This window comes from Panthera leo, chromosome B1 (genome assembly GCF_018350215.1).
Source record: "Panthera leo isolate Ple1 chromosome B1, P.leo_Ple1_pat1.1, whole genome shotgun sequence".
NCBI lineage: Eukaryota > Metazoa > Chordata > Mammalia > Carnivora > Felidae > Panthera > Panthera leo.
Window position 1 is genome coordinate 141,052,752 of NC_056682.1, and position 22,749 is coordinate 141,075,500.

At 42.2% G+C, this 22,749-nt stretch overlaps 1 protein-coding gene across 1 annotated transcript in view; it reads right to left on the reverse strand.

The window, feature by feature from the left end:
• ANXA3 (annexin A3) overlaps positions 1-21,303 on the reverse strand; it is a 53,000-nt gene extending 31,697 nt beyond the window's left edge. Inside the window, exons 1-3 of the mRNA XM_042936113.1 lie at positions 21,176-21,303; positions 18,196-18,247; positions 829-916 (exon numbers count right to left, since the gene is read on the reverse strand). Coding sequence (XP_042792047.1) covers positions 829-916; positions 18,196-18,210 — 103 coding nt within the window. The 5' untranslated portion in view covers positions 18,211-18,247; positions 21,176-21,303. The remainder of the gene's footprint in view (positions 1-828; positions 917-18,195; positions 18,248-21,175) is intronic.
• Positions 21,304-22,749: the final 1,446 nt, after the last annotated feature.

A 22,749-nucleotide genomic window follows, 5' to 3' on the forward strand; every position in this document is an offset into this window, starting at 1 on the left:
CATTACAAATCAGTGTGGAAAGGGGATTGAGGAGGAAAGAGATCCAGGAAGAATCAGCAGGGATGGTATCTGTAATGATTCATTATGATGACCATTCTTGTTGGTCCATGGTGATGGTAGTGTTTCCTATTAAGTAAATATGGCAAATATTAAGATTTAATAAAACTGGGTGTCCCATACATTTTTCCTTATTATTTCACATTTTTTAAAAGTCCTTATGATTTTAAATTTTTTTTTTTTTTTTTTTTTTTTTTTTTTTACTGTTTATTTATTTTTGAGACAGAGACAGAGCCTGAGCAGGGGAGGGGCAGAGAGAGAGCGAGACATAGAATCTGAAGCAGGCTTCAGGCTCCGAGCTGTCAGCACAGAGCCTGATGCAGGGCTTGAACTCACAAGCCCACGAGATCATGACCTGAGCTGGTCGGATGCTTAACCAACCGAGCCACCCAGGCGCTCCAGTCCTTACAATTTCTATAGTCAAGTAACCCAACTTGGGCAAATTGAATCATGCACTTTTATTTTTTATTTTTTTAAATATTAAAAAATATTTTTTTAGTTTATTTATTTATTTTGAGAGAAAGAGAGAGCACAAGTGGGGTAAGGACAGAAAGAGGGAGAGAGAGAACTCCAAGAGAGGCTTTGCACTGTTAGCACAGAGCCAGATGTGGGGCTTGAACTCACAAACCGTGAGATCATGACCTGAGCCAAAATCAAGAGTCAGACACTTAACTGACTAAGCCACCCAGGCACCCCTGAACCAATGCACTTAAATTGTAACTTTCTTGATTTGCTTCAACATAAAGAGAGGAATTACAAAGCAGTACTGACCAATTCCTCTGATTGCCTTGCGAATCGCTTCAGCATCCACTGATGGGCTGAAGCCCGGATAATCTTGCATTGTCCCTCGGTGTCCAACCTGGAAGGAAATATTTCGAAGTGCCACTAATTCAAAATGACCTCTTTGTTTGTATTATGTACATTCCCACATGCACGTTGGAAGCATAACAAACCCATAATTTGCAGCAACTTCCTTTCTCTTCAGGAGTGGTTCAGGAGACTCTCCCATCCCCAGACAGGCAGGCAATGTGACATTTGCTACATATACAAAGAGGCCTTTCATTTTTCCCCTCTGGTGTAACAAATTAGAAATATACAACATTTGTTCTCTAGAACAATAAATTATGTTAATCCTGGTGACTCCGAAAAATATTTGCTATAAAGTGGCAACTGCGTGAAAGCAATGAGAGAGAATTTCCTGCATCCTCTTTGTTTTCAAGTGATAGCTCAAGGCTTTTCACTACATCTAACACAGAAGTAACTGTGGTTTACAGACTTCAAGATGTTTTCATTAATGCTGACCACTGTCCTTGGGGAACCTTACACTAAAGGATCCACAAATGAAAACCCCATTAGGACTGTGTGTTCTTAAGCTTTGTTTAAAGGATTGCGGCTGATAAACTCTGAAAGCCATTAACATAAACCTTCAGGAATAGCATGGAAATGAAAAATGCCATGATACTAATTTTAAACACACAAATTAGAAATACATCAGTAAACTGGGAAAGACCATTTTACAGAAAGGATAAAATATCTTAAAACTGCTTAAGAGACTGTACAACAGCCACAAAGATGTTGAGAAAAATCCAAGTAAACATGTATTTATATGTTATTTACTAACTCTTGGAATAAAAACGTGTCTTTACAGTAATAATGTTTTCTTTCTAAGTTGATTTTCCTATCCTGTTACTGAATAATATTGGTTCTGTTGTCTTGTGCTAACATGGCTTCATTTAGGCTCTCCTGAAGTGTTTAATATTTTCACAATTGGACATTATCTTGCCACATTAAAGTGAATGGAAAATTAATGTTCTGGCACAGTAAAAAATGAGAAGCCACTGATTCAGTACATTAGGTTGAACAATTTGTTTCAATACGATCAAACACTCTTTATTTAATCTTAAAGCATCCAAAATAAGGAATTCTAATTCTAAAAGAGTGTTTATAACAGGTTAGAAACTAGTTGTGAATGCGTCTGATCTAATGGCACCTGTAAGAAATCAGTCACTTCAATATAATCTTTGGAGAATCATTTCTCCAAGGCTTAGTAAATATTTTATGGACTCACAGAGCCAACTGGCTTCATTTCAGTTCTATCCATCTAGGAACTTTTGTGTTGATCTTATCTAAATATCTGGCATTTTAGAAGATCTACCACAATATTGGAGCATTTGAGTGCTTCACACCCAGCACTGTGCTAGGCACCTAATAGATATGTTAATATGACCTGCACAACAGCTCTGATAAATGAGTAAGAATGACCCATTTCACATATAAGATACCAATGTTTAAGAAGATTGGAGGGGTTGAGCATCTAAGACTTGATTTCGGCTCAGGTCATGATCCTAGGGTCATGGGATCAAGCCCCGAGTCAGGCTCCATACTGAGCCTGGAGCCTACTTAAGATTCTCTCTCTCTCTCTCTCTCTCTCTCTCTCTCTCTCTCTCTCCCTCTCTCTCTCTCTCCCGGGGCACCTGGGTGGCTCAGTCGGTTAAGCGTCTGACTTCAGCTCAGGTCATGATCTCATGGCATGAGTTCAAGCCCTGCGTTAGGCTCTGTGCTGACAGCTCAGAGCCTGGAACCTGCTTCAGATTCTGTGTCTCCCTCTCTCTCTGCCCCTCCCCCGCTCACACTCTGTCTCTAAAATAAATAAACATTAACAAAAATTTAAAAAAAAAAACAGATTCTTTCTTGGGGTGCCTGGGTGGCTCAGTCGGTTAAACGTCTGACTTTGGCTCAGGTCATGATCTCATGGGTCGTGAGTTCGAGCCCCACATCAGGCTCTGTGCTGACAGCTCAGAGCCTGGAGCCTGCTTCAGATTCTGTGTCTTCCTCTCTCTCTCTGCCCCTCTCCCACTCATGCTCTGTCTCTCTGCCTCTCAAAAATAAATAAATTTTAACAACAAGAAAAGCTTCTCTCTCTAACCCCCCTCACCTCAACCTCTCTCTCTCAAAAAAAAAAAAAAAAAAAAAAAAAAAGACATTAAGAAGATTGGCGAATTTGCTCAAACTCACACAGCTAATTAAGCAGCAGAACCTGAATTTGAATGCAGTCATGACCATTCCAGCCTACTCCTAGTCTTTCTGGAAATGTAATGTCTGTATTACCTGGGGTGATTCTTTAAAATGCATTTGACCAGGTCCCTCATTAGACATTCTGAACCATATAGGAATGAGGTGTTAAGGTAGACTCTACGCGTTTAAGAAGTTCCCTGGTGGTTTTGTACCACGCGTGTCTGCTTCTGAAAACTAGAAGGCAAAACTGCAACCAGATTCTAATCGTTCATGAAAACTCAAGGTTTGCATTCTAGCCTTGACCTTTTCACTGTCCTCTACTACCTACACATCAAATTATGCTGAAATTCCAACGCGCAAAATCAGAGAAGGCTGGAATTCTCAGTCTGTTCTGTAATTTGCCACCTAGTAAGAATTAAATGGGGAGGAACTGCTTGTTTAATTAAAAAAAAGACACACACACACACAAACACACTCACATTCACACACACATACACACACACCAGATTGAAAAATGGCATAGAAATTCTAAAGTGGAAGCTTTGTGAAATTTTTCAGAATGCCTCAGTTATTTAAATAAGCAGTATTATTCATTTGATAGACTTGGTTGCCCGGAACATTCGAGAATATTTACATGACTTATGAAAAAAATTGTACAGTAAAATAAATTAATAGAATCTTTTAAACCAGCACATGCCAGTCCATGAACAAAGTGCTTTACAATTTATTTCAGTCTTACAATGACCTTAACAAGGTAGATTTTATTACAGTATTTCCATTTAAAAATGGAAGAAACTTGATTTCAGAGAAGTTATTTGCTTAACATAATTGCTGCTAAGGACAGCTGGAGAATTTGAATCTGCCTGCTTTCGTGTCTAAAATGCCCTGTGCTCTCCACCATATCTCAATGTATCACAGTATTCCACATTAGCTGTTCTCAAAGTGTAGGTACTAGATCAGCCACATCTGCACCACTTGGGAACTTGTTTGAAATGCGGATTATCGGGGCGCCTGGGTGGCTTGGTCGGTTGGGCGTCCGACTTCAGCTCAGGTCATGATCTCACGGTCCGTGGGTTCGAGCCCTGTGTCGGGCTCTGTGCTGACAGCTCAGAGCCTGGAGCCTGTTTCAGATTCTGTGTCTCCCTCTCTCTCTGCCCCTCCCCTGTTCATGCTCTGTTTCTCTCTGTCTCAAAAATAAATAAACGTTAAAAAAAAAAATTAAAAAAAAAAAAAAAGAAATGCGGATTATCAGGCCCCATTCCAGTCTTACTGAATCAACTTACTGAATCAGCCTTAGTCACTGAGTCAGCCCTGGGGCTGTGTTTTAACTCGGGATCTGTGTTTTAACAAGCCTTCCAGATGATTCTAACGCATGCTAAAGTTTGAGAACCACTGCTCTATTTCATTCTCAGCTGCCCAGAAAACCAAAGCAAAAGGAGTAAACAAGCCATAGATTCTCTTCTGGGAGGTGGAAGAAGAATTTGATGATGAGCTCACTGTTTCAGGAATGCTGGCATTTTTACAGACAACCGAAACTATTTGCATCGCCTGCTTCCTTGCAGGCTTAATTCCTTAATATTTAAACTACTACTCAAGGCTTGACTTCATTTATTTCCACTAACCCTGACACCCTAGCCAAGTGTCATGCTAGTGTAGGACATGGATACTTAGCAAAGTCTTTTTATTTATAAAAAAAAAAAATGTTTTATCAGATTTCCGCATTCTTTAAATACATTTAGTTTCTTCCCTTTTCTCAAACTTGACCTTCGGATTCCCCCAAAGGGGAAATGATCTTGAAAGCAGTTGGAAAATAAATTAAAGTAAGGAATGTCTAAATAAAGGGGGGAAAATAACAGGAGGTCTTGACATTAATAACAATTGCTGCTACTGTGTGCCAGTCCTGTGCTAAGCCCATTTCCTGCATTAGCTCATTCAATTTTCACAATTAGCTTGTAAGGCAGGTGTAGTACATACTATTTACGGATAATGCAAAAACCGATAGTTGAGTAACTTGTCCAAGTTCACCCAGCCAGGAAGTGGACAGTCTCATCAGCTTCTGCTCCTGATTACCAGGCTAGGCTGCATCTCGTTTAAACTGTCTTCTTCATGTCAGTATCATCTTGTCTGATCTTCTAGAACTATCCTTTGGAGGTCACTAGAGCGCCTGATTCTTTGAAGCCATTGGTGTGGCCAAGCTGGGTCTGGAGAGCTGTCTGCTGGCACCTCCCCTCACCAGCCCCCCGCCCCCAACTGCCCTGAGAGAGGTCAGTCTGTCCTTGACCATGAAACCCGGTTGTACCTATTTCTTCAAACCCAGTGTATTGGGTTTGCAAGAAGTTTAACACGTATATTCAGAAGGATGAATGAAAGAGAAAAACACAAGGCAGCAATCCTGTTGACAGGAAACATATTTAAAGCCAAATGCTTCAGAGCGAGAACAGCTGCTGTTACAAGGTACATTTTGAGGGTGAGGTAGAGCCAAATCACTCATCACTTCATAAAGTCCTGTAAAGGCCATATCCTAAAATTAAACTTTCAAATAAATGCCTCATATAAACTTCCAGGACTCAGGAACTCTTGAAAAGCTGGGGAGAAATGATCACTCTTCGCTCAATGTCAAAACAGTCTGTGGGGTCATGAAGATTTATGAGAGAAAGAAAGGTGGAGTAGACTAAAAAAATAAATAAATAAAGCAATCATGACTTGGAAAATGTGGGGTTCTCACTCAATTTTTCTAGTAAAAGCTGGTTTTCAAAAGCAAAGAAAGCTGATTGTAAAGGGCCCTGAGATGAAATATGGTCAAGGGAGGCAAGTATTATGGGTTGAATCGTGTCCCTCCAAAAAGATGTGTCGGGCCGAGTGCACAATACTTCACAATGTGACCTTATTTGGATATAAGCTGACTAAAATGTCATTAGTTAAGATGAGGTCATACTGGAGTAGGGTGGGCCCCTACTTTAATATGACAGGTGTCCTTAGAAGACAACCCTGTGAAGACAGAGACATGTCGGAGGTGATGTGACCGTGAAGGCAGAGACTGGGGCTGTGCAGCTGAAAGCCAAGGAACGCCAAAGATTGCCAACAAACCACCAGGCACTGGAAGAGGCAAGGAGGGATCCTCTTTCAGGTTTCAGAGAAAGCATGGCATTATGGACACCCTGATTTGCCCCCAGAACTGTGAGCAAATACACTTCTCTTGTTTTAAAACACCCAGTTTGTGAAACTTTGTTAACAGCCCCAGGAAATGAATACAGCAGGGATCCCTGTAAACAACAGGCTCCTCATCACCACTGCTGGAGTGTTTCCCACCCAGGGGCAGCAGAGAGAAGCAGGGGGTGGGAGAAGCAGGGATTGGCGGCCTCCAGTGATTGAGAGAAGCCAGTGACATCATAGCTTCGTCTGAAATGCGTCCAAGAGGTCCAGAGGACATGTATGCATTTCTACTTGTCTCACTCAACTGAGGAAAGATCCATACTTGCCTTCTTTTCTTGTTTTAAACACAATGATTTCATCAGGGGAGTCTCAGAGCAAGAGCACTGGAAAGCTGTAACAGAGGAGGGTGTTGGGCTGGAGTAGAAGATGTGTGATTCAGAAATGAGGAAAGATAGGGACAAACTATTTGTGTTATGCTTTCCATGAAACACAGTTTATCATCAGAAGACACCTTGACCTCTCAGAAGCATGTGTCAAACATGGTCAACCCAGCCAGACCTCTGCCTTCTTTTGGCTCCTGGGACCCATCCCTGGGGTTTCTTCTTGCCCCTCCAGCTTGCATTTATTCTTTGTCAGGTTTCCTCTTTGCCTGACCTCTATAAATTAGGTACTTGCAAAATGGAAAATCTCTTTTCTTTTCCTCTAATCCTGCTGTGGGTTATTCCCACCAGTACCCTCTGCTGCATGCAAACAACTCCCACAATTATAAATCCAGCCCAGACTTCTATTTTGAACACTGGTCTTATATATTCAATGTGTACTTGATGTGTCTGCTTTTATGTCTCACATATCAATTCATTATTTTCTCTCAAGATGATTTCTTTCCCCACATAGCAATTACATTGTACTTACTTCTGCTTTACCCATATATGCTCATCTAATCCTCAAAGCCACCCTATGCACTTGGGACTATTATGATCCCTACTTTAGAGAGGAGAAGACACAGAGAAGAGACTCCTCCAAGGTCATTTGGCTTGCCTGTGGCACAGCCAGGATTTGAACCCAGGCAATCCGACTGTAGTCTCTGAGCTCGTCCCTAATTTGCCCTTCTTTCTCAGTACCCGACCCTTTAAATGGTACCACCAACCTCCACAAACCTGAGTCTCCTTTGATGTGTCTGTCTTTCCTTGCAAATGCAATCCATCAGCAAAGCCTACTGTATTTAGACTCTCTCAAAAAGATCATCTCCTGTGTACTTCTCCCCATCTTCCTTGCCCCTACTGTTGTCCAAGTCACCATCACCATTGCCCTGGACATGGACATCTGCAGCGGTCTCCCTTCCTTCCATTGCCCACCTCCTACCACCTCCCACAAGCAGCCAAGGGCTCTGTGTCAGTCATCCCCATGGCTCTGCGTGGCTTGACCCAACTCCCCTCTTCATCCTTACCACCCAGAGCTACTCTCCCCTTTGTCTAGCACACCTCAGTTCTCTGAGAGCCCAGCTGACATGTGTTGAATTCTTCTTCATCTTACTGTCTTTGTTTGTGCTATCCCCTTTATCTGGAATGTTCTTCTGCCTTCATTCCTCTGCTTAAAGGCTATCTTCTCTGACAAGCCAGCTCTGGCCACCTGACCTGAGTGGGTCCTCTCCTGTTGGTCTCCATCTCAGCAACCCTCCCCGCTTAGGGCACTCAGCTTTCAGTATTACCTCTCACCGTTTATATCTGCACCTCTATCTCCTCTGACATAAAATTCCAAGGGGCAGAGACCTTTTGTTTTACTCACTACACTGTATCCAGCTCTAGCCCAGTACCAGTCTTCAGATAGGGGCTTAATAAATAACTATGAATGAGTTTGCTGGAAGAAAATGGAAGCAAGATGATGACATCCCAAGGTGTGGAATTTCTCCAAGATGTACACAACACAATTGGCTGCCTGATGAAATTGCTTCCTTCAAACATCAGTAGTTCAGAGATCAAAGTGACCATTGTATCCTAGGAAATCTGGAATATGTTAGAAATATTTCAGTGGCTACTTTCAGTACCACAGGCTATTCCAGATCTTTCCAAGCTGGTTCCAGAAGCCAGGGTGGAAGCCTGGTGAACCAGGGATGTTTCCAGTGACTCTGTTATGTCTTTCTAACTGTCTCTCCAAGCACTCAGGGGTTCTTTGGTGAAGGCAGCAAACCTAACTAACTGGATTGAGTCTGAAACACTGAGCCTCCCAAAAGTCTTTATCAACACAAACTTCTTTCTCAGAATAATTTTCGTTATTTGAAGTGGATTATAAATAATTTATATTCATCTTCTTTTGAGTTATTTAGTAGCAGTATTTGAAGATTACATTTTTAATCCACAATCAGTCAGGTTTAACTTAACTTAGCTAACAGTTCTTGACCAAACTCTGCTTGGCCAAGAGCCACAGAGAGTGGAAGACTAGTATGGCTATGCTGGCCACATCCTCAGTTAGATGAAGTACATATCCAACTTCATCCTCCAGGAGAGACACTTCTGTTAAAGGGACCTACCCTATAACTCTGGAAGATTCTGGAAGATACAGGGAAGCTGACTTATTGGATTGGGGAATCTTGCATCATCTACATCTTCTAAAATGGGTACCTGGCTAGAAAATGGCACTGGTTTGGCAGGATGTTGGGAATGTAGTGGTGACACCCAGTCTGCTCCCACATCACTTCTATGGGAATGGAAATCCACCCATGAGGGACCGAGATCAGGGACGTTTACTGTTTGTAATATTACAGAAAGAACATTTCTTGTGTCTGTGGCCAAGGTCATTAATGCCCACATAACACGATGGCTACATGCATTATTTTATGAGTTTTGTACAAGTGTGTGTTTGGGAAGTGACAATCCTAACGAGTTGCTACAGATCTAAGAACTCTTCCTAATGCAAAGTAAACCTACATAATGGAAATTCCTTGAAGAGTTTATACAAAGGCTATTGGGACTACTGAGATTCTCTGTGGTCCTTGCAGGATCCCCAAAACAGAAGTGTCATGCCTCCCCAAAACTCCTTGTTCCCCTCCTGTCACCTCAGGGGGTGATACATCTCATCTCAGACTTTATACCTGCTGTTCCTTCTGCTGGATGCTCTTCCCCAAGATATTCTCCCGACCCACTCTCTCACTCCATGTTGACTTCTGCTCACATATCTGAGCAGAAAAAGCACACTCTCCATCACTGTCATTATCCACCTTTGCTTTCCTCCAGAGTACTTAAAACTGACTTTATATAATACACATTTACTTCTTAGTTTATTAGCTACCTTCCCTAATAAAAATCAGAGGCACATAAGCTCCATGTTTTTTAAATTTCTCTTTCTCTGTATTTTCAGAGCCTAAAAAAGTATCTGGCACATAGCGGATGCTTAGCGAATATTTGTTAAATGAATACGTGAATTAAAAATGTCTTCTTATCCTAAGTCTTGCTTTCTTTGATAACTCTCAAATGCCACTATGTGCCTTTTCAGAGCTCCATGTCATACCTCAAAAATCTGACTAATGCATTCTTCAGCTTTGTACACGCTGTTCAGACGGAACTGTCACTACGCCTATTTAAACATGCCTTCAGAACCCAGGTGAAGTATTTACTCCAACACAAATGGTTAGAAACCAAAGGAGCAAAATCTGATAATGGAGGAAGGGACAGATTGAGAATTTTCTGCTCTTTTGACTTATTCTCTTCTAATGCACGTGAGACCTCTCCGTCTGTATTATCTTCTTGCTCTGTACTCTAAAATGCTTGTGCTTTCTAACTACTCCACATGCATCAAAACACAGGTTTTCAAGAGAATCAAATTATACCTTCTTCCCTTCACATTGCTTGCTCTCAATCTAAAACTTTTTATTTTCCTCTTTGCCTGTGATTTAGCAGGCTTCTCCAATAGCGACTCATAGATTTGGCAAATTACACTTTTTATTATGATTAAGTGTGAAAGAGGGGCCTTCACGGGTGACCTGGGGCCAGGGGGTGGCAAAGGACAGCTCTTTAATGCTCAGTCCATTCATTGCCAGTGAATCCTCTCTCTTCTCACTCAGATTAGACAGTGTTTCTTTCCAGACTCTGTCCTGAAACAAGGCTCTAATGTTTTGATTTGAAATCCAGGTCTTACCTGTTTTTCATTAACTTCCTGCAGAGGACCATTTTTGCAACTGTCTGAGTGCCAATATTTATCCAAAGAAGCTTTAGGGAACACGGCTTAAAACACACACCAGACAGGAAGTTGCAGTCGTGTTGAAGAGCACCTAATCAGGCATGATGCCCATCTCCTTGGGATGTGAGTCTAGTTCAATGAAAACAGTTTTAGAGCCAGATCCTCCAGCCTTGAGATGCAGTAGGCAGGCAGATCAGAGGAGAAATTCAACACAACCACATGTGTGTCACACAGGTGTTCTCCCCACACATGTTTTAGATTTGTGTGGTTAGGAAGAGAAAACACACCAGGAAAGAAAGGTCAGGTGGGATGTCCCCACCAAAATTAGATATATGAACTGGACAGGGCTCTCACCAACTCTCTGTACCCAGGACCAGTAGCATCAACAGCCTGGGGCTGGTGTCATCCATGGGAAAGGAAGAGAAAGGCATCACTTTCCCTAATTCTCTCTCACAGTAGCACACGGCACCTCTCCTAGGCATCCCTACTGTTGGTGTCATTACTCCGGGTTACACAGAGGAAATGGAACCATTGTGTCCTCATGTGTCAAACTGCACCAATATTGTTCCCGGGGAAAGAGAGGAAGGGTTGGGTGGGGAAGAAAAGTTGTGCTCTCTTCCTCACAAGAACACATTGTCAGGGATTAATTTTTCCTATTAGTAAGTTTCCACCCTACATAAGCCTTCCCCAACCTTTCCACCGTCAAGAATCCCTTTAAGTATTTCTTCTCCATGGACCTCATGCTTTGAGTGATTTTGCCTGCTAATCTGTATTTATTACAAAACATGTACTCATTTTCCCCTGTGTTCCTTATTATTAAAGATAGTAACTTCCAAGCAGAAGTTCTGATCAGCACAAGGTAACCAGTACCTTATTGTTAATATAATTTTAGTAAACAATAAAGGAATATGATATTTTGGAAATTCTGTGCAGCCTTGATGTGAGTTATATATGTATGATAATATATACATATATAGATAGATATAGATAGATATATGTATATATACATATATAGATACTCATTTAACAAAGAATATCTGGTCTTTTTCCTGGGTTCCTGGCATAGAGCTTCAAAGCCATTGGGATTTCCTGAGAGAGGAGTGTCTTTATTATGCTAACAAGGTGACTCAGGGTAAGCCTCTAGATAGCTGTAGGATGGCAGTTTGGGAGGGGAAGGAGACTGGAGATTAATTTCAGTCCCATGGCCTGTGATTCAATCAATCACACCTATGTCATGAAATCCCAGTGAAAACTCTGGAGATCGCTGGCTGGTGGACACACGATGTGCAAGGGAGGGTGATGCGTCCTGACTCCATGGACGCAGGGCCTTTCCAGACCTTGCTCTATGTCTCTATGTGTAGGCAGGCTTTCTAATAAAACTGTAATGGGGTGCCTGTGTGGCTCACTTGGTTAAGCATCTGACTTCAGCTCAGAGCCTGGAGCCTGCTTTGGGTTCTGTGTGTGTCTCTCTGCCCCTTCTCCGCTTCCGCTCATGCTCTCTCTCTCTCTCTCCCTCAAAAATAAATAAACATTAAAAAAAAAAAAAAAAAAACCCTGTAATCACAAATACAGCACTTTCAGTGAACTCTGTGAGTTGTTCTAGATGATTACTGAAAGCTAGAGGGTCACAGAAATCCCTGAATGTATAGGTCAGAAGAGCAGGTAGCTCTGAGGCATGCAGCTGGTGTCTGAAGTGAGGGCAGGGCTCTTAAACCTGGAGTTTAACTCCAGGTAGTGAACGTCAGCACTGTTCTGCAGTATACACAGTTGGAGTGGGAACAGAGCATTCATATCTTTAAATGCATACAAATATCCAAAGGCACAGAATGTACAACACCAAGAGTGAACTGTAACGTAAATTGTGGACTCTGGTGATTCTGATGAGTCAATGTAGGTTCATCAGTTGCAACAAATGTACCGCTCTGGTGGGGGATGTGGATAATGGAGGACCCTACACATGTGTCTGAGCAGGGGGTATATGGGAAATCTCTTTACCCTTGCCTCAATTTTGCTATGAACTTAAAACTGCTCTAAAAATAATCTTCAAAATAGAAGTGGTCAGAAAGAATCTATTTGAGGAAAATCCATCTGTTTTCAGATGGCTCAGAGAGAATCATTCCAGTGGGGAAGAGGATGCTGTTGATCTGTCATAAAATCAGGCCCCAGAAACTCCTTCACAAAAACAGTTGCAGGGATACTAATTAGCTAGGAAGATGATTTTTAAAAAATAATACGTTGGAATGATAATGATTACAACTAACGTTTACTGAGGGCTCACTACATGCCAGGCACGGCTAGTGCAATTTTACATGAACTGGGTTAATGCTTACAAGCACTAAATGATGTTGGTACTACTGTTATACCCATTTTACAGGTGAGGTAACAGAGATAGCAAGAGACTGAGAGTAACTTGCTCAAGGTCATAGTCAAGGGCCCACTTCTTAACCCATTAAAGGGTTATGTGAGAGAAGAGCTGGGATTGTGGCTGGACTGTCTTCCTTCTGTTCCCAGTAGAGCCCAATGTGGCAGGTACTTGCTGCTTTGTTTAACTGCCTTTTGATGAACTTCTTCAAGACAAAGTTTGCAGGCATCACATTTATGTGAAGTTACATTTTTGTAAAATACCTTTTATCCCTTGGTTCCTCAGTGGTTCCATGTTTTCCTCATTTATAAAGTAGAGTTTGGACTGGGGAAGGGAGAATGTATAGCAAGTTAAGATGTTATACTAGCTCATAAGGATTACGGTGGTTATGAGTTTAGAAAAAAATTAGCAGCATAATAAAAATGCTAATTTGAGGATTCAAACAAATAGCAGAAGATTCAAACAAATAGCAGATTGCATTCATTATTCTGTAAAAATAAGTTAGGAATTGACCAAGGAGCAAAAACCCCAGAATATCTGCTCGAGAGCGTCAGCACTGTAGAAGGCATGTATAGGAAATATACTGCTATGACATCTTCATAAAGTCATGTTCCGGCTCTTTCCGACTCTGCTGCCCTGTCCGCCCACTTTCAATGGATAGTGGTGCCGAACTGCTCCAGCTTCCTGATGAAGAGGAGTGAGCAGACACATAGCATGAGGCCCATAACCTGAAGGCTCACAATTCCTTCCTCTACAATGGGGTGATTCACAGCAAGACTGTGGGTGTTGACCCGCAGCGGATGGCAAAGGTCTAGTGGTAGTCATGAAGCGGGGATCCAACCAGCAAAAACCTGACACCTCCTACGTGCAGCCCATTAACAAGAATGCCCAGGCAACCCTCAGCAGCATCAGGTACGTGGTCCTCAAAAACAAGTACCGCCCCGATGTGCGCATGGCTGCCACTGGCAGAGCCAATGCAATCGTGCACAGCCAGAAGCCTGTGGTGAAGAGGCAGTTGGCCCGCCCCCCCCCCAAGAGCTCCTGATCACCTGCCCCCCACCCCCAAAGCAATGAAGGTATCAAACACACACACACACACACAAAGTCATGTTCCTAAGACTAGTTCTAATTTGTGGTTGCCTGAATGCTTGCTATGACCTAAAGGCAACAGAAGACAAGGGACCCTGGGTCCAAAGAGTACAAACTGTTACAGTATCAGGCCCTTTCCTTGGGTTTTAAGTAGGAGAACACATGTCTGAACAGAGATATGCAACAGTTCCAAAGGAAATAGTAATGCAACATAGATTGTTGACTCATCTGACACAATGGATGGTTGCCAACACACCTCAAATTTATAGACCCAGGAAACCAGCTAGTCTTTCATCTTCCATGGCAATGTACTAAAATAGCAACCAAAGTCTTCCCTCTTGATCATAACACTCCAATAAACTCACCATCCACTGGTAACTGCAAACTGATCTGTAGTTTAGGAGAAAAGCATGGACTTGATCGCTTATTTGTTTTTAGGCGTTTAATGTGCTTTTGTGTGTAAGGGGGAAAAACAGAACATATAAAAGTTAGTGATAAGAATATTTACAAAAATCTGAGGGTTTGTTTTTTTTTTTTTACTATGGTAAAACATAAAATTTACCACCTTAATGATTTTTAAGTGTACAGTTCAGTGGTGGTGAGAATATTCACACGGTTGTGAAACAGACCTCCAGAACTTTTTCACTGTGCAGAATGGAAACTCCATACCCATCAAGCAGCAAATCCTCTCCAGCCCAACAACTGGAGTTTTTGGTCTCTATGTGGTCCAACCACAACTCTGTTTTTGGTCTCTATCAATTTGACTACTTCAGATGCCTCACAGAAATGGAATCATAGTATTTTGTCTTTTTATTACTGGTATATTTCACTTAGCATAATGTTCTCAAGGTTCATCCATGTTGTAGCATGTATCACAATTCCCTTCCTTTTTAAGGCTGAATAATACCCCACTGTATGGATATACAGTAGCCACCTCCCCACCATCCACTGGGAGGCATTCTAAGACCCCCAGTGGATGCCTAAAATTGCAGATAATACTGAATCCTATGTATACTATTTTCCCCTATACATGTATAGCTATGATAAAGTTAAATTTATAAATTGGGCACAATAAGAACTTAACAACAACTAATAAAAAATTGTAACAATATACTGTGATAAAAGTTATATGAATATGGTCTCTCTCTCTCTCAAAATATCTTAACTGTACTCACCTTTCTTGTGATGCTGTGAGAGGATAAAACGCCTTTGTGATGAGATGAACTGAGGTGAATGATGTAGGCGCTGAGATCTAGAAACTAGTGAAAGAAAGTATTCCACTACTATTCACTTTCTGACAATTTGTCAGAAGGAGGACGTTCTGCTTGTGGGCTGTGGTTGACTGTGGGTAGCTGAAACCATGTAAAGTGAAATTGCGAAAAAGGGGGACAGCGTACCACATTTAATTCACCCATTCATTTGTCAATAGAAGTAAATTTCGCCAACAACTTAAATAAGCTCAGAGATGGATGCTTCCCAGAGTTTGCAGAAAGGAACACAGCCCTGCCAACTCCTTGATTTTAGTGCCATGAGACCAAGTTTAGGCTTCTAACACACAGGAACCGTGAGATTAAAAAAAATGGGTGTTGTGTTAAGTTGTTAAATTTATGGTAATTGGTTATGGTGGCAATAGAACACAAATACACCCTCTCTCACACATTTGGGTTTCTCCCAGCCCTTCAGAAATGAGCCATGACTTTGAAGGTCTCAGCGGACCCACTAATTAGAGAGCCTGACCAACTAATCTCAGGTTGAATTACTAACGGACAAGGACTAGAGGGAGATTTTTTTGTTTTTGTTTTTGTTTTTTGTTCCCCATCTGATTCTACCAAGTGTTCACAATAGCAGCAGGAATTTCAGACCTGGAAAGAGGACTGATTGGCCTCCTGGCCATGGTAAGGGAATAACTTGGGGCCAAGCAAATCTTGCAGCAGCACACCTCCGCCCAGCACCACCCATGCTTAGGGCTGGTACATCTCCATACAAGCTATTCTTTAGGCCTTTCTGCCCCTCACTCATGAAATATAATGTATGTTCATGATTCACAAAAAACTTAGAGCATGGAAGGTGATGCACTAAAAAATAAATGTGCCCTTGCTCACAATTCTGCCTTTCTAAAAAGTTTTCATGTAATTCAGTCTTCATGGATATTTTTTCTTTTTTCTTTCTTATAAACAGAATCATTCTGTAGACATATTCTGCAAATTGATTATTTTTCATTGATTACGTTTTAATTTTTTTTTTTTTCACTTCAGAGAGAGAGGGTGAGTGGGCAAGAGGGGCAGAAGGAGAGAGAATTTTTTTGTGTGTGAATATTTATTTTGAGAGAGAAAGAATTTTCTAATGTTTATTTATTCATTTTGAGAGGGGGGTAGGGGCAGAGAGAGAGGGAGAGAGACAGTCCCAAGAAGGCTCCATGTGCTGTCAGCACAGAGCATGACAACACGAAGCTTGATCCCGCAAACCATGAGATCATGGCCTGAGTCGAAATCAAGAGTAACCAACAGAGCCACACAGACGCCCCATAAGAGAGAAAGACAGAAAGAGAATCCCAAGTAGGCTCCACGCTGTCAGTGGCAGAGCCTGATGCAGGGCTTGATCCTACGACACTGGGATCGAGACCTGAGCCAAAATCAAGAGTCTGACACTCAGCCAACTAAATAACCCAGGCACTCCTCTTTGGACATTTTCTTACGTCAATATATAAAGACCGGACCCCCTTTTTTCCCATTCTTTTTAATGATCACCTAAAAATGGCTGTAAGTTACAAATGAGTCACTTACCCACTTCATACCCCATGGCCATTTATGCTGCCTGCATATTTTCATGAATACAAATGAATGTCTTTTAGCCTGTATTTTTTTCAGCCTTATGTAAGTATATCTATAGGATAAGTACCCAGAAGTGGAATAACTGGGTTAAAGAGGGTGTGCATTTAAACACTGATAGATATCACCAAAATACCATCGAAAAGTGTGCCAGGTTTAATCTCCCATGATCAGAGTATGAGAGTACTTGTCTTATCGACATACTCTCCGACATTGGTCTTACTATATGTTTTCCTCGCCTCTACCAATACTTAGGTAGAGATGGTTTCTCATTGTGTTGTTTACATTTCTTTATTTCCTAGTGAGAGATAGCATCTTTTCATATATTTTCATGTATTACATCTGTAATTCTTTTCATGTCCTATTCATGTCCCTTACAAATTTTTCCATTGAGTTTTTTTTATTGATTTTTTCAAGTAATTAAACAATTTTTTAAACATTTATTTATTTTTGAGAGACAGAGACAGAGCTCGAGCAAGGGAGGGGAAGAGAGAGAAGGAGACACAGAATCGGAAGCATGCTCCAGGCTCTGAGCTGTCAGCACAGAGCCCAACAACGTTGGGCTCGAACCCACGAACCATGAGATCATGATCTGAGCCAAAGTCAGACACTCAACTGACTGAGTCACCCAGGCACCCCTATTAAAGTAATTGTTATGTTAAGGAAATAAGTTTTTTGTCTGTTATCCTGTAAATATTATTCCCCTGTGGTTGTCTTCTGACTCTATTAATAGTGTTGTTTGCATGTAAACCATAAGTTTACATGCAGTTAAGTAGATCAATGTATTTCTTTTAGGCTTTTGGTTTGTGTCATAGTTGTAACTGCCTTTCCTACTCCAAGATTATTTTTATTTTTATTTACTTATTTATTAAATGTGTATGTACTTTGAGTAAGAGAGAGATCACACACACAGGGGAGGGGCAGAGAGAGAGAGGGAAAGAGGGCAAATCCCAAGCAGGCTCTGTGTTGCCAACACGGGGCTCAATCTCACAAACCTTGAGATCATGACCTGAGCCAACATGAAGAGTCACACGTTAATTGACTGAGCCACCCAGATGGCCCTCCAAGATTATTTTTAAAATTCACCCATATCTTGTCTCTTTCATTTCAGTGTTTTATCCATCTGAAATTCTTTTTAATGTAAGAAGGGAGAAGGAATACAGATTTACTGTTTTCCCAAATGGCTAGAACTTTTCCTAACATTATGTATTGAATAAGCTATCTTTTCCTCTCTGATATGAACCATTATATTTACCATATAATAAATTCCCAAATCACAGATGAAATTTACTGTTATTGATCTCTAATTTGGTATCATCAAAAATAATTTTAATTATGTACTTCTACAAATACATTTTTATATTTTATTATTTTTAGACATCCTCTAGCTTTTTTGGCATGTTATATTTTCCAATGAACATTTTATCAACTTTCAAAACATTTTTACTAATATTTTGACTTGACTTTCTATATTTTGATTTGACTAGGATAAGTTATGAGGGCTTGGTTTTTACTTACCCAGATAGAGGCCATGATATCCCACTTTTGCTTGAATTGAGATCACACTAAACTATTAAAAGAAAAAAAATTACTAAACAGAATAAATCTGGGATTCAGAACACAATAATCTCAGAATAACCCTTAATCTTTAATCCGCAAACCAGAAGTCAACATTCAAAGAGAAACCATCTCAGTAAGATGATGTGTCTCTAGCATCAAGTACCTTATTTGCTAAACAAACATTTGCTGAGCACCTACTATATACAAGGGATTGTGCTGGATCTGGGTAGGGGTCAAAACAAGCCAGAAAAAAGAAAATCTCTACACTTGAGAGGTTTATACATATGTTTCCTGGAAAGCAAATTCTTGACTCATTTAAAAATCCAATAGAACTATGTTGATTGCTGAGTTCTTTTAACCAGAATCCATACCATCATAAGGAACAGCAGCAGAAAAAGAAATGGTCAACAAATTCTAGCTGGCTTCACTTTGATTCTTCGTGCTTGATTGTGATATCTCCATTTACATTTTACAAGGCTCCAAGCCTACAGCCTGTTATAAACAGACATGCCTGCTCTTTAAGAAGGCAGTCTGGTTCCTGGTAGGGCCCAGAGGTGAAAAGGGCAATTCTTTGGTGGAGCCCTGTTTGGGAACCCATGCACTTTTCATATGTAGACATTATTCAAACATGCTGGTATATCTCCATGGTTGATTTAGAAATACAAGTTGCTCCCACTGATCCTGGGAACAAAATAATCTAAAAATTTAAAGATAGCTCCAGAACAAAGTTCATAGGAAATCAACACTATTAGTTCCTGGAAATATTTAGCCTGATTTTCTCAGGCGCTCTGTAGCCTAGGGCAATGGGCCCTCTACTTACCAGGTCTAACACTGCATCCCTCTGTATACACAGTGGATACAAGGTGTCCTAGTTCTGATTTTGCCTCTTTTTTTTTTTTTTTTTTTTTTAAGTAGGCTCAATGCCCAGCATGGAGCCCAACATGGGGCTTGAACTCACGACCCTGAGATCAAGACCTGAGCTGAGAACAAGAGTTGGATGCTTAACTTAAGCCACCCAGGCATCCCCTGATTTTGTATCTTAAAACTCAATTTCTTTGAGCTTCAGTTTCCTCATCTGTAAAAAGAGGAGGGCTGCTAGCACAGAATGAAGTAATATGTATTATAATATCAGCTAGCATTTTGAGTTCTTACTATGTGCCAGGTAATATAAAAAGCACTAGGTCAGTTCTGCAAGGCTTTTTGTCATATTTGTTCCCTGGGGCATGGATGGCACTAAAAAAGTACTTTTTTTTTTTTTTAATTTACATTTATTTATTTTTGAGAGACAGAATGAGACAGAGCACAAGCAGAGGAGGGACAGAGACAGCAGAATCTGAAGCAGGCTCCAGGCTCCGAGCAAGCATTCAGCACAGAGCCTGACGTGGGGCTCAAACCCACGAACCACGAGATAATGACCTGAACTGAAGTTGGACACTTAACCGACTGAGCCACCCGGGCACCCCCAAAAAGCACTTATTGAATGAATGAATGAATGATTTAATATAAACCTCAATAATCTAAGGAGCTATGTGTCATTAATACTATCCACTTTGCATTTAAAGAAGCTGGGGCACAGAGAAGGTACAACAATGGTCCAGCCACACAGCAAGTGAGTGTTCCCCTCCTCAATCTAGACAGTGACACTCCAAAGGTATGAAGTTAACTTCCATGCTTCTGCCTTCCCCAAGTGCCTATCCCAAACACTGTCAAAGCTGATGTTCAATATGTGTTGATCCAGTACAATCTGGGAATTGTAAATTATTAACAATTATTACTGATTGAAGTTTTAAGAAATCACTCCATACTGGAGGCCATGTGACCTAACAACAGAACTTTAATGATGCTTTTCAGAAAGGGATTAGAGTACCTCCCTCATTTCCTCTACTTCATCCCCAATTCCTATTTCTCAGCAGATTGCTCTACACAACCACCATAGCTCTGAGAACAAGATTCTGGTTTTCTTTACATCTTTAAATTCCCTTTCTCATCAGTCTGAAATTTTCTGCCTTCATGAAGCCAATGGTAATATCTTTGCAGAATAACATTATAATGAGTTACAGTTTTTACGATGTTGATAAAACAAGTTGTAAATGTAGCTCTCCCTGATGGTAGACTTGTGTAGAACACAAATCCTGGGAAAGAATTTAAGTCTGGCTGTGTATGTAACTCCTTATCAGCAGCCAGAGGAGCCATCAGGGACCCAGAGCCCCTGGGACCTTGCACAAACCACAGTTTCCTATATACGGTCATTTGCAATCTAGGAGTCAGATTCCCCACCTGCCGAGTTAAATGCCAGCAAGATGATTCATGAGCCGTGAAATGGACTCTGTTGCAATCAAAGAAAAAGGTGAGTCTTTTCAAGGAAAAGCAAATTCCTCCGATTCCCAATACTTAATAGCTAAATGTACTTTTCTTCTACCACCTAAAAATAATTAAGTGTAGTAGGATAAATGGCTTAACTTAAAGAGGAGAAACTGCTCACAGGGATGGGTGGGGTTCCAAGTCCTCAGAATGGAGCTCGAGCCAGCCCCTCCTGAGCCCCCAGGGACCCACAGGACATTTGTGACTCCCTGCTCTTTTTCTGTCCCCAACACGTTCGGGACTTGGGAGGCCGAGATGGCCAGCTGGATCCGTAAGCTGCTAGCTGTGATGGAACCTGAAGGGTCCAGGGCGCAGGGCCAGCTGGGGGTCGGTTTGCGCCCCGCCCTCACCACAGCTGGGTGACTCCCCGGGACACCCCCATGGTTGCTCCTCTGGGCCTCAGTTTCCTCCAATTTGAAATGGGAGTCGTGGACTCTCTTCCCTGAAGCCTCTCAGGCCCCGCACCCCCGCGGCCCGCTGGTATGCGGCGTGGGCTGCGCTCGCGGGGAATCGGCCCCCGCGCCCACCTCTCCCAGCTGCCGAGCAGCCGCGCGACGCGCGGGGAGGCTGAACTTACCTGAAGCGGGGCCGCGGGGACCCGGGGTGCGGGAGAACCGCGAGAGGGAGTGCGCCCGGCCGCCGGTGCTCCGCGTCCGCTGGGTCTGCGACCGCGACCGCACCCCTTCCTCCCGCCCCTCCCCCGGCCTCCGGGCCCCACCTGACCGCCGCCGGAGGCCCTGGGAAAAGCCAGCCGCGCCCCGCGGCCGCCGGGGCTCCACCTCTGCACCGTGGCGCCGCAGCTCTCCGCTTTCCGGGGTGGCCACGCTTTCCCGCCCTCGTCTCCCAACACCCTCACACCGAGACCCGTTTCCTCGGTTTCCACGTCCCCTTCTCTTGCGTTAAACTCTGCAGATTGATTGCAGTGCTTATTTCGTTCGAGGCGCGTGGATTCAAAGATTACACTGTCCCGGCTCCCAAGAAGCTCAGGCCTGGAACGGAGGGCGAACACTCCACACCAGTGCCAGCCCATAACATTTCTCTAGCATGGACTTTGGCCGGGCACTGTTCTAAATTCTTGAGGAGGATGCCCTAATACCAATCTTTCAACGGCCCTATAGGGTAGATACCGGTTTCCCAGGTATTTGGAAGTAGTGTTCCTGCGAAACCCTCCCTAAGCCAAAATGGCAGGAAGTGAAGAAGCCATCACCATTAATTTATATGGAAAAGCTTTTGAGTGCTCCCAGATTCTGCCCCTGTTTTTGGTTTTGCCTTTTTTCCTTTCTTCTTTCAGTTAGGAAAAACAGGTACTAAGGATGTCAGTATTTGGTGAAAGCGAAGTGGCCTCACAGGAACTTTGGAAAATCAGGAGATACCTGTACTGTTACTGTCCCCCATTTTATAAATGAGGAAACCTAGACAGAGAGATTAAGTGATTTAAGCAAGTCACACAAGGAGGAAACGATAGAACTTCATTTTTGAACCCGGGGAATTGTATTATCCCTCTGCTAAGCTTATTGGCTCTCTAGTATGAGGATTAGAACCACAGACTTGGGAGATAGGAAGGTAGAAGGGCATTCTAGGCATTAGGAACAACAAAACAAACAAAGGAGGCTAAAAATGAAGGCCCTGGTTGAACTGAGGGAATCGTGAGTTGGGTGTTGAAGAATGTAGTACAGAACACTAGAAGCTACCCGTTGATTGGGTATCAGGCATTGGACTAAGTGCCTGATGGCAACTCCTCTTTTATTTCAAGGCAACTCTAGGAGGTGCTATTTTTATCACAATCTGCAACAGAGGCAACTGAAGCTTAGAAAAGCCAAGTGATTTATCCAGAGCCACTGGAGTAAAAAGTGTCATAACTGGGACTCAGCGCTGGCCTCAGTGCTTATGTACCTTTCCTCTGGGCAGGGCTGAATCTTGAATGACACACTTCGAGTGTTTGGGCACAACTTAGTAGTGGGGAAGCACTGAACGTGTTCGAGGGAGACTGGTCTAGGGATCCAACTCATCCTCTAAAAAGGCAGTTATGCAGGTTCCATAAACTGTGAATCAAAAGAGAGAAGAGAAAATTAAAATCCTACAGGGAGACTCTAGATCCTCTGCCATTTGGACTTCAAATGAAGTTAATGAGAGGTGGAATGAGGGCAGTGT